The sequence below is a fragment of the Lontra canadensis genome, unplaced genomic scaffold (assembly GCF_010015895.1).
Source record: "Lontra canadensis isolate GAN:19392208 unplaced genomic scaffold, GSC_riverotter_1.0 scaffold82, whole genome shotgun sequence".
NCBI lineage: Eukaryota > Metazoa > Chordata > Mammalia > Carnivora > Mustelidae > Lontra > Lontra canadensis.
In genome coordinates this window covers 7,819,129-7,833,250 of record NW_022631076.1, presented here as the reverse complement: position 1 = coordinate 7,833,250, position 14,122 = coordinate 7,819,129, and the positions used below count along the sequence as shown (strand labels likewise).

Sequence of the window (14,122 nt, the reverse complement as noted above, 5' to 3'; positions counted from 1 at the left end):
GAAATGCTGGTTCAGCTTTTCAGCCACAAAATAATGTCTCTTTTTTCTTTTTATAATCTCTTTTAATAATTCTCATTTTGTCTTTTTTTTTTTTCTCCTATAATGCTTCTTCTTTCAATTGCAGTTCGGTAAAATACTCATTTTCATTTACTGCTAAGAGTTTACGTAGCCTGAAACAAACAAAAAAGAAAGAAATTAGAGGTCGTCTCGGTTCCCTGGGCAGAGTCCTGAGGGTCAGTTCCTTGATCTTCGTATCCTACAGGCGAGTGGCCCACCAGTTGGTCTGAGTGGAACCACCCCTCACACCACACCCTTGGGAAAGAAGGGAGGCAATGAAAAGGACCTCAGTCAGGCGCTGGGTTTGGGAAAGGCAGCAGAGATACAAGAGAGCGCGTCGGGCACCCCAGGGGTCGTACAGCCCGTAGAATCCTGTCGAAATGAGTTCTGCGACGGGGAAGCCGACCCCTGGTGACACTTCGCAGTCCTCAAACGTCCCAGCGTCGGTCGAGAGCTCGTCCTGCTGCACCCTCCCCTGGGCGCATCCCGTTAACTTAACTCCGGTCGGTTTTGCCCGTTTCTACCACTAGTGAAGAATCGGCTTTCTTCCCAGCCTGGCCAAGGATTGCGGTCTCGGCCTGGGTGGAGGCCACGCCCCCGGGCCGCCCTGGCCAGGGGTGAGGGGCTGCGTCTTCCCAGAGCAGTGGTGGGATGACCGCGGCCCCGGCGCCCCCTGGCGGGGGCCTATTAAAACGGTGGAGGGGCGGGACCGGGACCAGCGGTGAGCCTCCACCTTCAGCCAAGCCCCAAGGCCTAGAGAAGTGGTTGGCCCAAGGTCCTTGACCTTGATCTTGCCACCCACCATCCCACTTTCTCAGAGTCAACACTGTTACACCATCAAGACACTCCCCAAAGAAACACTAAATATATGAAACAGTAAACGGGACAATAAAAATCATTTTAAAATAATTTTAAAATAGAACAGCTCAGAGATAGAAACTATTTATATTATTTCCAATTCCTATTGTGCCCCAAGGTTCACGCAAGAGCTTTCCTCGACAGTTTCCTGAATTCTATATTTTCACCATTAAATTCCATGATAAAGTTGGATATCCATTCACCATTTGTAATACATACTTATGTTATTTAATAAAATTGCATGGACTGTATCTTTTTCATTCCTGTATCCCAGTATCAAGTACAGTGCCTACCCTGGGCCAGGTTCTCATTACTTGAATGAATGACACAAAAATAGCCGAGACCAGCCAGTTTTTTTCTGGGTGGGCTTGACAGTATTTCTGTACTTGCTGGGGTCACCATGAAATCCATGGTCTTCAGCTTTGCATTTCCAGCAACGTAGCTTTATCAAGTTATCCTCAGGTGAGCAGTGAGACCCTTGGGAGCTGATTCATGGCAGGGTGGCTTTGTAATGTGTCACCTTGACTAGGCTACGTTTCCCAGAACGCCCTTCCCTGTATGCTTCCGGTTAGGATGGGCCACAAGAGACAGTTTGCATGGTAACTGGAGGACAGAAGTGAAGCAGCAGCATACTGTTTTTACACTCGGAAGGTCGGCGCAGGCGCACCAGGCACCGTTGCAGTTCACACATGTTGTCACTTATCTGCTGGCTCACCTCGTTGGTGTGGGGCAGCAGTCAGGCCTGCAGTCAGGCCTGCAGCTGCTCCACTTTCCCTGGGATCTTCCTTCTGCTTCTCTAATTCCTGGGCCAGATGAGTATTTAACTCTGTGATGAAGGGCACCAGCTTCTTCTGCAGGACACCCACATTATCGCAGTTGGAGATGGTGAGACACTGACATGGGTTCTAGGCCATCCTCGCCGGTTCCAGCTCTTGCTCGTGCACGCCAAAGTGTCCTCCGTCTCCCACACTTTACATCCATCTTCCCTTCCCGATTGCCTGCCCTGCAGACTTCAAGCTCCAGCATTAGATGCAAAGACACAGCCTTAGAGACTGTTTAATCAGCTCCCACTACTGTATAAGCTCAAATCCCTATTAAGTCCCTTAAAATATACATATATATAATATATATATATATACATACACACACATATATATACATATATATATAATATTTACATTAGTGGTACTGCTTTTCTGATTGTATTGTGACTCACACTGTAATCAGACTCTTACAAGTCTGAATGCCAATCAAATTTCATTTTAGACATTACAATACTAGGGTTAGGCGCCTGGGTCCTGGGAAGAACAAAACAATACCAGAAAATTAGCCAGTCTTGTCTCTGGCTCAAGAAGGTAAAGCAAAGGAAGGGGCAAAGAAGGGTAGCAGAAAGGGTTAACAGCAGGTAAATGTCTAATCTACATCTGAATTTTCTAAAGCTGCAGGGCTGGGACTAGAATAAGGCAGGGGAGATACAAAGGCTACAAAATTTAAGGAGGCATGCACCCTGTCACAGCCCTATAAAGCTGGCTATGTAATGAAGGACAGGTCTAAACTTTTTGGCACTTTATGAAGAACTGGGAAGTGAGGCAGGACTGAGTCAAGACTGGCCCTTATGCAGGACTTGAGGCAGGAACTTGGACCCCTCATAGAGAGGGACCAAGGACAAACCAAGCACAAAAGTCATCAAGGGACAGGGGAGGCAAGCTATAAGCAAAGATGAGCCAACCTGGCAGCTTTACTTCTGAAGACTGCTTTGGCTGAGGAGAATGAGGGCAACAAGCAAAATGGACAGTGAACCCTGGAGAAGGATGTCCGTTAGTGTTTGAGGAATATTATGCAACACCCAAGGCCTCAGAAGAACCCAGTCTCTTGAATGCATGGGTGCTGTGACAAGGTGACCAAATCCACGCAGCCTTAGCACTCCCTAAACCACGCTAGAGGCAGCAGTGTAAACAATTTGTTGTGTTTAGGGTAATCCACCTTGTTTTCAAGGTCACTTGAAACTTCTGTTACTATAATATTATACATTATCGGATATAGGATTACAATTTACAGTTCAGTGGCTTAAAGAACAAGGTTTTTACAACCTGTTTTTTTTTTTTTTTCCTAGGCTTACTGATACTAGCTGTCTGTCAGACACTGGACAAGTTATTTAATTTCTTTGCGTCTGTTTTCCCATATGCAAAAATGGGCAAAAATCATTGTTTCCCTAAAAAGATTGGAGGACTAAATAGGTCAGTAGGAGGAACTAACCAAATAGTTCCTTTCCTCATTTTTTCACATTACGATTTTCCAATGCTGTCTCTCTGAGGAAATGGAAATGTTCAGAAACACTGCCAGGTCTCATCCAGAAGCCAATGAAAAATTATTCACGAAGATGGCTTGTACAGGCTGTTTTGTGGCGGCTTTTACAGCCCCTCTCCACCCCAGATCTCCCACCACAGCTTATCACAGTCAAGCTCCTGGGATTTGCACCAGTTGGAGCAAATGCAACAACTTTCTTTTTCTTCCTTTCCTGCTTACTTCCTCTTTAAGCTCATTGTACTGAATAGGCCTGCTTCTCTGGTTTGGTGGTAGGTTTTTCCAGTTCCTACTGAATCCTACATAAGCCCCTCGGTCTACGGTCCAGCCTCTGAGTAGATCAGTGTTCTCTCATAAAGCCAGTCTGTAAATATCACCTTGAATCCTACAGTCTGCAGAAGCCTCCAGTCTACTGCTTTCTAGCTCCAGGTTTTTTAAGGTCCTTGGACCTAGAGAAGAGGGAGCAGGTCTGTATGTTGAATGAAGTTTGCTCTTTGCAAAATGGAGCATTACAAAACCATTTCCTAGTATTCTGTGCACACCACCCATTTCCCCATAATTATCCCTCCTCTCTCTTCTCACTTTTAAAATACTCCATTACAAACGAGATAACACATCATTACCTTCTCCATAAACATGTACTGATTTCACACATAGGGAAACTGTTTCCTCACTTAGATGGTAAGTTTCCTGAAGGCAGGAATCTGTGTGTCTCCTGAAGGATAAGCCTTCCAGGGTCATTGTATTCACTGTAGCTCTCACACTGCAGTGCACCCAGCAGGTACTCAGTCAGTACCTCTGTAACTGCCCAAGGCAGATGGAGGAGGTTCTGGCCTGCAGAAGCTAGTTTGTGGGAACAAAGGAATCCAGGTGCCTAGGCTAACAGTTTATGTTGCCTTTGTCTGGGGCTGTACGGTACAGCCCGTGAACAGCCGGCAGGAGGCAGCATTCCCTTGTCCTCTTCCTGCCAGCCCTGTCCTCAGGGGCAGTTATCCTTCATCCTATTGCCAGGCCTGCAGGGACAGTTCTTTGGAGCAGCTAAAATTATATTAATAACCTCAACAGGCTCAGGAAAGGCTCAAGAAACACAGCCCGACTCCATCCACAAAGGATGTTCTAGGAGGTGAAAGACAGCCTGAGATTCAGCAGTTGCACGTGGCCCCAGATCAGAGCTATCTCAGGGCCCAGACCTGCCCACCCACCACTGTCCAGCCCACCTGTCAACTCCAGAGGCCTTCAAGACCCCAAATAAAGATTCTCTGAATAAAAATTTATATATTAAACCTGATCCCTTCTGGATTTCCAAAAGAAGATATGGACCAGGCTTTTATATTTTTCTTTCAAATCTCATTGCAGGACATTAAGTCCTCACTCTCCACTGACCCCTGTCCCTCCTCCACCCACCCCCCCCAACATACACACACCCAAGGAAAACCCTGACCTGAACCTCAGGAGAAATCTCTAGCATCCTGCACATAATCCCTCACTGATCATAATCAATACAGTGATATGAGCCTTTACCTCCCACTGCACCACACCAAATTACTGACTCTACTTTTAAAACTCAGGCCCACATCTGACCAGCACCAACCCCATACCATCCCTCACTGTGCGGGGCACACCTTGGCAACCAGACCGCTGTGTCCCGGAGGCGGGTTCCACCCAGGCTGAAAATCTCCGTGATCTGGGGAAGAATTAATATCATGGGTCATCATGGCCAATGGGGCTAAAGCAGGGTCAAGGCAGGGTTAAGTGTCCCCCAGCACTGACCACGGGTGTGCCAGCCCCTCCTGCCTCCTCCTCTGGGGCCAAGTCGGAGGCGGAGTCATCCTTGCTCTCTTCCTCCTTGTCCTCCTCAGGGTCCAGTGGCTCTTGCTTCACAGGTGGCAGGCCTGCATCTACTGCCTGGGAGAGGTGGGAAATAGGCATCAGTCAGAAGGGCAAGGCTGGCCTAAGGCAAGAGTCTCTTACCAACCAACCTGTCAGTGTGCTGACAAATCTCACTTCCAACACACTTCAGCCCAGAAAACTCATCTCTTAACCTACAAACCTTTCCCCTTCCTCAGAGAATTCCTTTTTTCTGTTAGCTGGACAGCGAAGCAGGCAAAGTTAGTTGCCTGGGGAAGGTGGGGCATGTGTCAGACAGGTAGGGAAACTTTATGGTGAGGCTGCGATCAGCACATCTATTGCTCTGCTCAAAAAAACCACCATCATTCTGCTTACAGACCACCCATCACTGACCCCCACCTTGCTGGGGCAGCCAGACAGCAATACAGGAGAAGTCAGGATGGCTGTGCCCGGTGTCCAGTCTTCCTGGGCATCCACCTTCTCTTGCTTCACCTGGGGTAAGGCCACAACCCAACTCAGGCCTGGGCACTGGGCCTCCTGTGTGAAGGAGGATTGCGGCAGACTTGGTCCCAGCTTCCTGGCACAAGGCTGGATAGGGCTGGGGAGGGCAGGGTAAGATGGGACCCTCACCTGCAACAGGGCTTCTGTGGAAGCTGTAGCAGGGCCAGGCACCTGCACAGGACTGCTTGCACCTTCCCGTAAGAACACAAGGTCAGTGCCAGGTGGGGGTAGCACAAAGCCACTGCCCGTTTCCTGTTTCATTGGAGTTTGGGCACGGCCTGATCTGACTGTGGGTGTGGTCAAGGTCTTCAGTATCTGGCCCAGACGGGGCCGTCGAGTAGAGCCAGGTCTCTTTCGACGAGAGTACGGTGGGGGCGGCCCTGCTCCATCCTCAGATCCTGCCCAGACACTAGGCAGCAGCCGCTTCTGAATAAAGACAAGGTGTTACAGCCATGTGGCACAGTGACCAACTCCAATATCCACCACCCTGCCCTGATCAATGTGCCTGTTCATCCCAATTAGTTCTAGCACGGAAGCTGCTTACACAGGAGGCCCTCACCACTGAGCCTGCTGGTCTCCTGTTAGCAATGCCAGTGTCACTCAGATTCTTCATTTGCCCCAGCACAACGTTTGGTGATCTTTGGCTGAACCTACTGCCCTGCCCACTCCTCTGAAGAGGCACAGCCCATCTGGCCTGTCCCACCCACCTACCAGGCCTTTCCCACTACTCCCAGGCACTGGGGACCCTGGATCAACTTATCCCAGCCACCTGACCCTTCCTGCCCCACCCACCATGGCAAACTGCAGGCACTGGCGCCAACGACACTTCTGGCGCTTCTGATTGCTGCCCCCAAATTTCGGCTTGTCACAGCAGAAGTCACAGCGACCACAGTCCATCCGGCGCAGGCAAGCTGCACAGGCCCCACACTTACGGTTCTGCCGACGGTTTGTGTAAGGCTGCTGGGGGACAGGCAAGAAGAGGATGCTATTACGGGCACTATTCCAATGCTGCTCCTTTACTAGCCTCATCAGAGGGAACCAGCTGTGCACTGGTCTTGGTCACACCTCGGCACCTGGTAGTCCAACACCAGGCACATCCCTATAGTGGGCAGTGCCCAATACCATCAGAATTGTGGCTGCCCCAACGCCTATCCATCGCGTCATCTGCTAGACCAGTGGCTACCAAGTCTTCGGCCCCCACCTCAAGCAGAATTTTGCTGAGCCTCCACTGTGACCCTCCACTGCACCTGCTGAATCTGCTCAACCTATGTGAACTCCCTTCACTATGCCGACTTTTCCTCTATTAGCCCCACCAGAGCTCGGGTTCGCCTGACATTAGCTACTGCTGCTGCACCTGTTGATCCCATGTTGGTCCCTCCCCCATTGTCTGCTCACCCCATACTAGTACCCATTACTGTGTCTTGCTGTTTCCCTATTAGGCCCATTGCAGCAGCTGCTTCTTTGGGCTTAACCAAGTACCCTAGGAGGGTCTAGGTTTGTCCAAGTAGGGTGGGGCCACTCACTAGCTCGTCCTCGTCTACACAGTAATAGATGAATTCGGCAGGTGGCGAGGGGGCCAGGGCTCTGGGGTGCTGCAGAGGCAAATGGGCTGGGGTCAGGGCAGGTACTGGATAAGATTAGGGTTGTTCCTTCCCCCGGCCCACCAGGGCCTCACCAGCTCTGGAGACGCTGGAGGCTGTGATGGGGGAACTGGAGGCAGTGGCTGGGTTCGGGGGGGGCGCCGCCGGGCAGCCATCTTGGAGTCACAGCCTCCTCTGCGGCGGCTACGTTTACCCTGGGAGAAAGCCAGAAGAGTAGTTTAGGCTTGATGGCACCAGGCAGATACAGGATCCCAACCCTCATGCCCACCCCCAAGAGAAGTGCAGAAAGCATGCATGGGACAGGCAGGCAGAGTGTGGGGTGCAGCACTCACAGCAGGGGGAGCCACAGCTAGGGGAGGGCGTCGTTGACATCGCTGATGGTGGCGACGGAGACGGTGGGCAAGGTGCTGGCAGATAGGGGCAAGTAGGTGGGACCAGGGAGTTGAGCATGGGTTGAGGGAGAAAAGAAGACATGAGGTGGGCAAGACTGGGAGGAAGCAGCAGCAGCAGCAGCAACTTTAACAGCAGATGAGTTCTGCCCCAGCCCTGGCCCCAACAGCGCTGGCCCCTCCAGCCTAACTCACCCGTAAGCAGCGCCGCTGGACACACCTCCATTGGCGCCTGAGACCAGGGCGGGGAGGGCGAAGGCAAACTCGACAACGGCCACAGTCCTCTCGGGTCTGACAGCCCCTGCACACTCCACACCCTCGGCTCTGTTGGGGGGATGGGAGGGAGCACAAGCATGATGCATGGGGCCAGAGCTATGAGAGCCAGGGGCTAGGGTAAGCCTTTGGCCCACCCCACCTGCCCAGCTCACCCTTTCCACAATCCGGAGGCACCGTCTCCGCTCACACTTGCAGAACAGCCCCGAGGCCACATCATGGGGCAACTGCAGAAGGCATGTGGAGCAGGCCCCGCAGTCCTCGGTTACCCGGCAGGCTGCGCACTCCCCGCAGCCCACACGCTGCCAGGAATGGGCGGGGCGAGGTCACAGGCCCAGACAGAGTAGCTCCAGGGGCACTGCCCCTTACGTGTCTCTTATTATTAGCCCCCTCTGCCACGTCTAGTAGCCTACCACTTGCCTCATCACTGTACCTGACAACTACTGATTAGTGGCCATCAGAGGCTATCCCCAAGGTCTACCAGTGCCCTGTTAACCTCATTGCTGAAACTGCTGATACCCCAACGACCCATTACTGTCTGCTGCCGGTAGCTAGCTCCCTACAAAATGACTCTGACACACTGTGAATCCATCACCATTCCTTCAGACCTTCCACAAGCCCCCATCACATCCTGCTCCCACCACACAATTGTGAGGAGGAGGCAGGTCGTGCTTACCTTAAACATCCTTTGCTCCCGGTTGAAAGCAATTCTCTGTGCTGCAGAGGGAAAAGGAGAAGTGAACAAGAAGCATCAGATATCTACCCTCATGCACTGCTGCTCCCCTGACGTCCACCATTCAACCTCCAGCCTGACAATGGTGTCCTAACCTGACATCAGACCTGCTTCACTTCTGTGTCCCAGGGCCTAGGGGCCACTCACCTCTGCAGTCCTTGCATAATGTCTTGAGCCGCTGTCTTCGGGTACCATCCCCTGAGAAGCTGATTCCACAGTTCTCACAGCACCTGGGATGGGAAACATGGGTGTGGGGCTCTAAGTGCACCCTCAACCGCAACCCTCACCCTCTTGGCTCACTTTAGGTCAACACTCACCCAGGAGCAGGCAGTGAAGCTGGGGCTGTGTCAGCATCAGCCTTGGTCTCATCCCCTGGGGCCTCCTTCCTGACCTCACCCTTCTGGGGTCCAACCTGACGTTTCCGAGTCTTGGCTGGCCGTGAAGGTTTCTTCCGCTTCCTGCTAGGGACAGGTAAGGACTGGGGCTGCAGATGAGAGGAAAAGAAGGAAGAGATCAGCGGGTGAGTGTTAGGTGGCTCAGTCATCCCTGCTGGGTACCCCACACTGTGTAGTACCTTGGGGGCTGGATAACACAGAATGCCTTGTTTGAAGTCGAAGAGGGTGAGGTCGCACGCAGGGCCCAGGTATCGGGTCAGCTCAACTTTGCTTCGGATCCGGTCTCCTGTGGGGCTAAGGATGGGCCAGGATGGGTTGGTACCTGGGCGAAGCCATGGCCACTCCACCCACACCACCCTCCTACTGGGCTGGTGAACAGGCCTGTAAGGCTGGCAGGGGACACAGGAGGTAGCTTGGGATTGGCATGTAAACCCTGACCAGATCGTACCCCAACTAAGCCTGCAGAGCAGAAATATAAGATGTGTACAAACAACCGCACATATGCGTATATAAGCAAATAATATAAACGCAGATACGTATTTATTTATGTCACATGTTACTACTTAGTCTATAGAGTCAAAAATACCAATCCCAATCTGTTAAGTAATGTGTAAGTAAGTTAATATTACATACTAAATATGTAAAAAAACAAAAAAGATAAATACCTGCTTAAAAACATACACACAAATAAACAAGCACATAAATATATATGCAAATGCATGCATAAACATACAAACGCAACTACATACAAAACAAAGTAGGAATAAGCAATACTGAAAGAGAATACTCCACGGGTCTCCAGCATTTTTGCATGTCTTGCAAGAGAGGGACTGACAGTCCTTTGTTATGAACTATCTCTTCAAGGATGTTTGTACAGCAAACAGCCTTGGAAGATAAGAGATAAGTCCTCCTTCCAGAGCAGCGGGAAGGCGTCCTTACTACCCTAACATAAAAGAGTAGATTCCTGAAGCTCAAGTAGTTCCTTTCCTATCCAACCCAATGCCTGGGCAGATGCTAGATAGCCCTCTTCAGGTCATGATGTGGGAACTGGCATTTAGGGAACTGACAGGAAAATAAAGACATTCTGAATACTGCTGTTACTGTGAGTAATAAACTATCTTTCATCTCTGACCCAGGAGTGTTGTATATCCTACACCAGCATCCACAAAATTGTGACATACTTGTTATCTTGCCCTAATTAGGACAAAATCTCTAATCTTTTACGGTTCTTGATAACAACAATTAATCGTGACAGTTTCAGATGCGTTATGTGTGGATAAACATACAACTAAGTATGAACAAACAATTATATTTATGATTTTACTATATTCCTCCAGGAAAACAGCAACTTAGATACCAAAAAAGTTCACAAAGAGTGAACTTCAGGAAGTTCAGGAAGAGTAAATTCAATAACTGCATCACTAATAGATCCTGAAACACCTTAGATCCTTAAATGCAAGTAGCACACAAACATGTATATTCATGTATTAAGGGCCAATTATCATTCGTGGTATGTTGTATAAAGTCATATTAAACACTGAATTAGTGAACATAGAACCTCTGGTCCTAGGGAAACTACAGGTTAGCTTCCTGTGAGCCTCAGATGATCAATGTGTAACCTCGTTTTATGTATGGCCTTTGAATGATTTAAAGCCAGGAGCTTTGGAGTACTGTTATATAGGTACTTTTACCAAGGCCCTTGTAAAACAAGCCAGCCTTGTCAGTATTAAAAACCTGGCGTTCTACGTGACACATTTCCCATGTAACACTTAACGGGTATTTAAAAAATTCCTCTCCAAACTCTTGCTCTGCAGACCTAGCTTGTATGCAAATTTAACATTTTTTATAATGTATCACCTTCTGAAACACATAAACCAGTCAGCACTAAGATAGATTCAACATTTTCCTAAACAAAGGTAACACAACCATCAACGTCCTTGGCGTTCAGCCTTTCACGATGCCCACTACGCTTTATTTTACTTAGCCCTTTTCCCACCTTTTCCTTAGGTTCAGCGTTACTTTAGCATTTTCCAGAAATTGAAGTTGGACAAATTGGAAAATTTCCTTCTCTTTTTCTAGATGTACCACATTTTTGATTCACTGACATTGCACTCACTCCTAACAGCTCTACGACTCACACCTGAAATTTATTTAATGTGTATTTTCTCCTTGCAGCACATCACGTTTTTCTCCTTGTAGCCCATCAGACTTCTTACACTAAGAATACTAGATAGCAACTTCAGCACTATGCTGAGGGCCATTCTAAATACTAAAATCACCAATAAAAAGTACAAAAATGTGAAAAACATGGCACTAAGTAGACCATGAAAAGGACACATGATTACAGTAAAAGAACTGAAATAAGAAAGTCACATTCAACCTCAGCTGGGAATGCATGTATCAGGCAACTTGAATTTTTTGCTGTTCTATGCATGTCTATGAAAGACCATGAAAGTACAAGGAATCAACTTTAAGAATACAAATTCTAGCAAGCAAACAAATTAGCAAATATGAAATACACAAGTAATAAGAATGGACTATATATGCATAATTTTAATCCACCCACAAAATTAAACACACCCCCTGATTTCACCCTGCTCAACCAGACTCAGCCTTACCCAGGACCCTGTCCACAACCCACCCAGTACCTCTGGTAATAGGTGTCTGAGCGTCCACAGGTGGCACCTGACTTTCGAAAGACCTCACGGCGTTTCCAGCCAGGGCCCAAGGCTGGGCACTCCAGCCAGTCCTCAGCCATGGAAGCCACGGGAAGGAGCAGCGGCCTGCAACATGGAGGGAGCAATGATGAAAACTGAGGGACTAGGAGAGGACGTGTTGTACCCTAGTCCCCCAAACTGCTAGTATGCTTGTCCAAGACCTGGTACCTCCCACAGCCAACTGGCCAATACAAGAGAAAATCTCCTTTCCCAACTCATTCTTCCCTGTCCTGAGCCCAGAAGCTTGTCATTCCTCCCCCTTCCTGACCTGGAAGCCCAATCTTCAACTTAAGGGTCCCGATCTTCAACCCAAAGATCCCCATTCGTTACTCAATGTCCTGATTCCCACTTCCTCCCTATCCTCAGCCTGAGAACCCATCACTTCTCCCCTCTGCCAGCCTAAGAACCTCTTTCCTCCCAGGAGACACTGTCTTTAACCTACTGGTCTCTACGCCTCCCCTTTGTCACCCTGAAACCTCCGTACACCCCATTCCCCGAACTGAGAGGCCCTATTCCTCCCATCATCAGCCCAAGAGGCCCCCATTCTGCTCATCCTCAGACCAAGGTCCCAGGACTCTATCTACCTCAGTGTTCTGACCTCCCATTCACTTTCATCATTGACCCAGGAGTCCTCAATTCCTCTTTCAGTCTTTTAACCCTCCCACTCCTTCCCTTTCTGATGTCCTCCTATCATGCTACCTCAGTGCTACTGCCTCAGTTTCCTCCGTGTCCTTGCCAGAGAGCCCCCTGCTTCTCCATCTCTTTACCCTCAACAGCCCCTCCCTCCTGTTCCTCAGCCTGAAAGCCTCCTCCTCCCTTGTTTTCCCTGTCAGTGCTCTGAGACACAAGTCTTCACCAATATCAGTCCCCAAACCTTATTCCTCTCATCTTCAGCTACAAAGTTTCTTCATTCCTTCTCTTCAGTCTCTTATTCTCCATTCCCCTCATCACCCTGAGATACCCTGCTTTCCCCCCTCAACATTCTGAACCCACCCCTCAATCCTCCCCGTTTTTGTCCCAAGATCATGCCATCCCTAACTCAGCATTCGGAACCCCTAGTCCTTCTCTTCTCCATAGGCGTCCCCGCCGCTCCTTTTCTGCCTCCCAATGGCTCCATTGCTTCCCGTCATCAACCTGAGACCCCTCTTCATTTCTCCCTCTCAGCGTTCTGAACCCTCATTTCTCTCCTTAACCTGAGAGGCACCAAGATCTCCCCTCGGGGTTCGGATCCTTCCCCAACCCTCTCCGTCCTCGTCCAGACTCCCAACACGTCCACCTGTCAGCGCTCTGAGCCCCAATACTCCCCGTCCTCAGGCAAAACCTTCCCATTCCTCCCCTTCAGTATTCCGACGCCGCCATTCCTCCCACTCGTCGGCCTGAGGGCCCTTCATTCCTCTCCGTCAGGGTTCTGAGCCTCAATTCTTCCCCATCCTACGCCTCAGCGCTCTCTATTTCCACCCCCACAACTGTCTCACCAGCTCGGCACCAGGCCGGTAGCTTCCGCCGCTCTAGGTCCGCGGACCCATGGCGAGGGTCCCGCCTGTGACTCCCGCCTTGCCCTGCTCTTCTTCCTCCTCCGCAGACGCTTCCTCTGAAGCGGTAGCTGTCGCTGCCGCGGCCGTTCGTTGCTCCCGGAACCGGAAACCCGCTGGCCCCCTCTAAGGCCCCGCCCCCGGCAAAACGCCTGCGCTCTAATGCCCCTCCGGCGTTTGCCCTTAGTAGGGAGGACCCCCGCGCCTGCGTGCTCGGTCCCAGAGCGGCGCGCGCCTCTGGCCCGGGACCTACTGCGCCTGCACCCTGACGTCCAAGTACGGCTCGCACCCCTATCGGAGACTTGCAGCGCCGGAGCCCCTGTCTTCCCCAACCGGCGCTCTCCCCGCTCCGCCCACCTGGTTTGCGCCTGCGCTCTCCCAACCTAAGGGGGCGTGGAGGGTTGGGGTTGGCCCTGCGCTGTTCTCCAGGCGGTCTTCACCAGCTGTTACCGGGAGGGAGGGGTGCCCAAGGCTAAGGTTGTGTCGGAGGGGTCCTCTCCCACCTCTCGTCTATGTCGCGACTGTGCCGTGCGGTTTCCCGAACATCTCCCCCAGGACTATTGCGTCCCGCTCTCTCCGCTCCGCCGAACAGTTGCAGGAGCGCGCGGAGACTAGTCCGGCGCACGCTAACCCCAGTGCCTTCCACGGGAACTGGAGAAGGGGGCGGTGCAGCGCTGCAGGTAAACATAAGGTCCGTGCAACGGAGATCGGCGGGGCCCGTCCTGGAAAGGCTGTGCTGTGGGAGATCAATAGCCCCGACGACAGGGCGGGACGGGGTTCCCGGACTTCTGTTACACGCGTGTCGCAAAAGAGGGGTTTGAGGGAGAACGAGACCTTGGGTCTGTCATCGAATACATTTCTAGTCCGGAGGATGTCAATGCTGACACAGGGGTGGTAAGTCAACCACAATACTG

General features: G+C 50.7%; 1 protein-coding gene across 27 annotated transcripts; it reads right to left on the bottom strand.

Moving 5' to 3' along the window:
• Positions 1–82: 82 nt before the first annotated feature.
• On the bottom strand, positions 83–13,326 carry MBD1 (methyl-CpG binding domain protein 1). Of its 27 annotated transcripts, none has more exons than XR_004385591.1 (18): positions 13,152–13,324; positions 11,608–11,742; positions 9,139–9,253; positions 8,882–9,048; positions 8,712–8,794; positions 8,508–8,548; positions 7,987–8,133; positions 7,754–7,882; positions 7,502–7,576; positions 7,244–7,363; positions 7,092–7,160; positions 6,361–6,528; positions 5,698–5,994; positions 5,467–5,604; positions 4,990–5,124; positions 4,842–4,903; positions 1,631–1,925; positions 83–170 (listed from the first exon to the last, which is right to left on the bottom strand). XR_004385591.1 is itself a non-coding variant. In XM_032882516.1 (18 exons), the coding sequence occupies exons 2-17, from the start codon at positions 11,715–11,717 to the stop codon at positions 3,629–3,631; spliced, it is 1,896 nt and encodes a 631-aa protein (XP_032738407.1). In that variant the 5' UTR covers positions 11,718–11,742; positions 13,152–13,324; the 3' UTR covers positions 1,822–1,925; positions 3,597–3,628. The 27 variants fall into 27 exon arrangements, 26 of the variants coding, with proteins under 26 accessions (XP_032738402.1, XP_032738413.1, XP_032738395.1 ...); XM_032882516.1 differs by lacking the exon at positions 83–170 and adding an exon at positions 3,597–3,668 and having other exon boundaries at positions 1,822–1,925; XM_032882517.1 differs by lacking the exon at positions 83–170 and adding an exon at positions 3,597–3,668 and having other exon boundaries at positions 1,846–1,918.
• Positions 13,327–14,122: the final 796 nt, after the last annotated feature.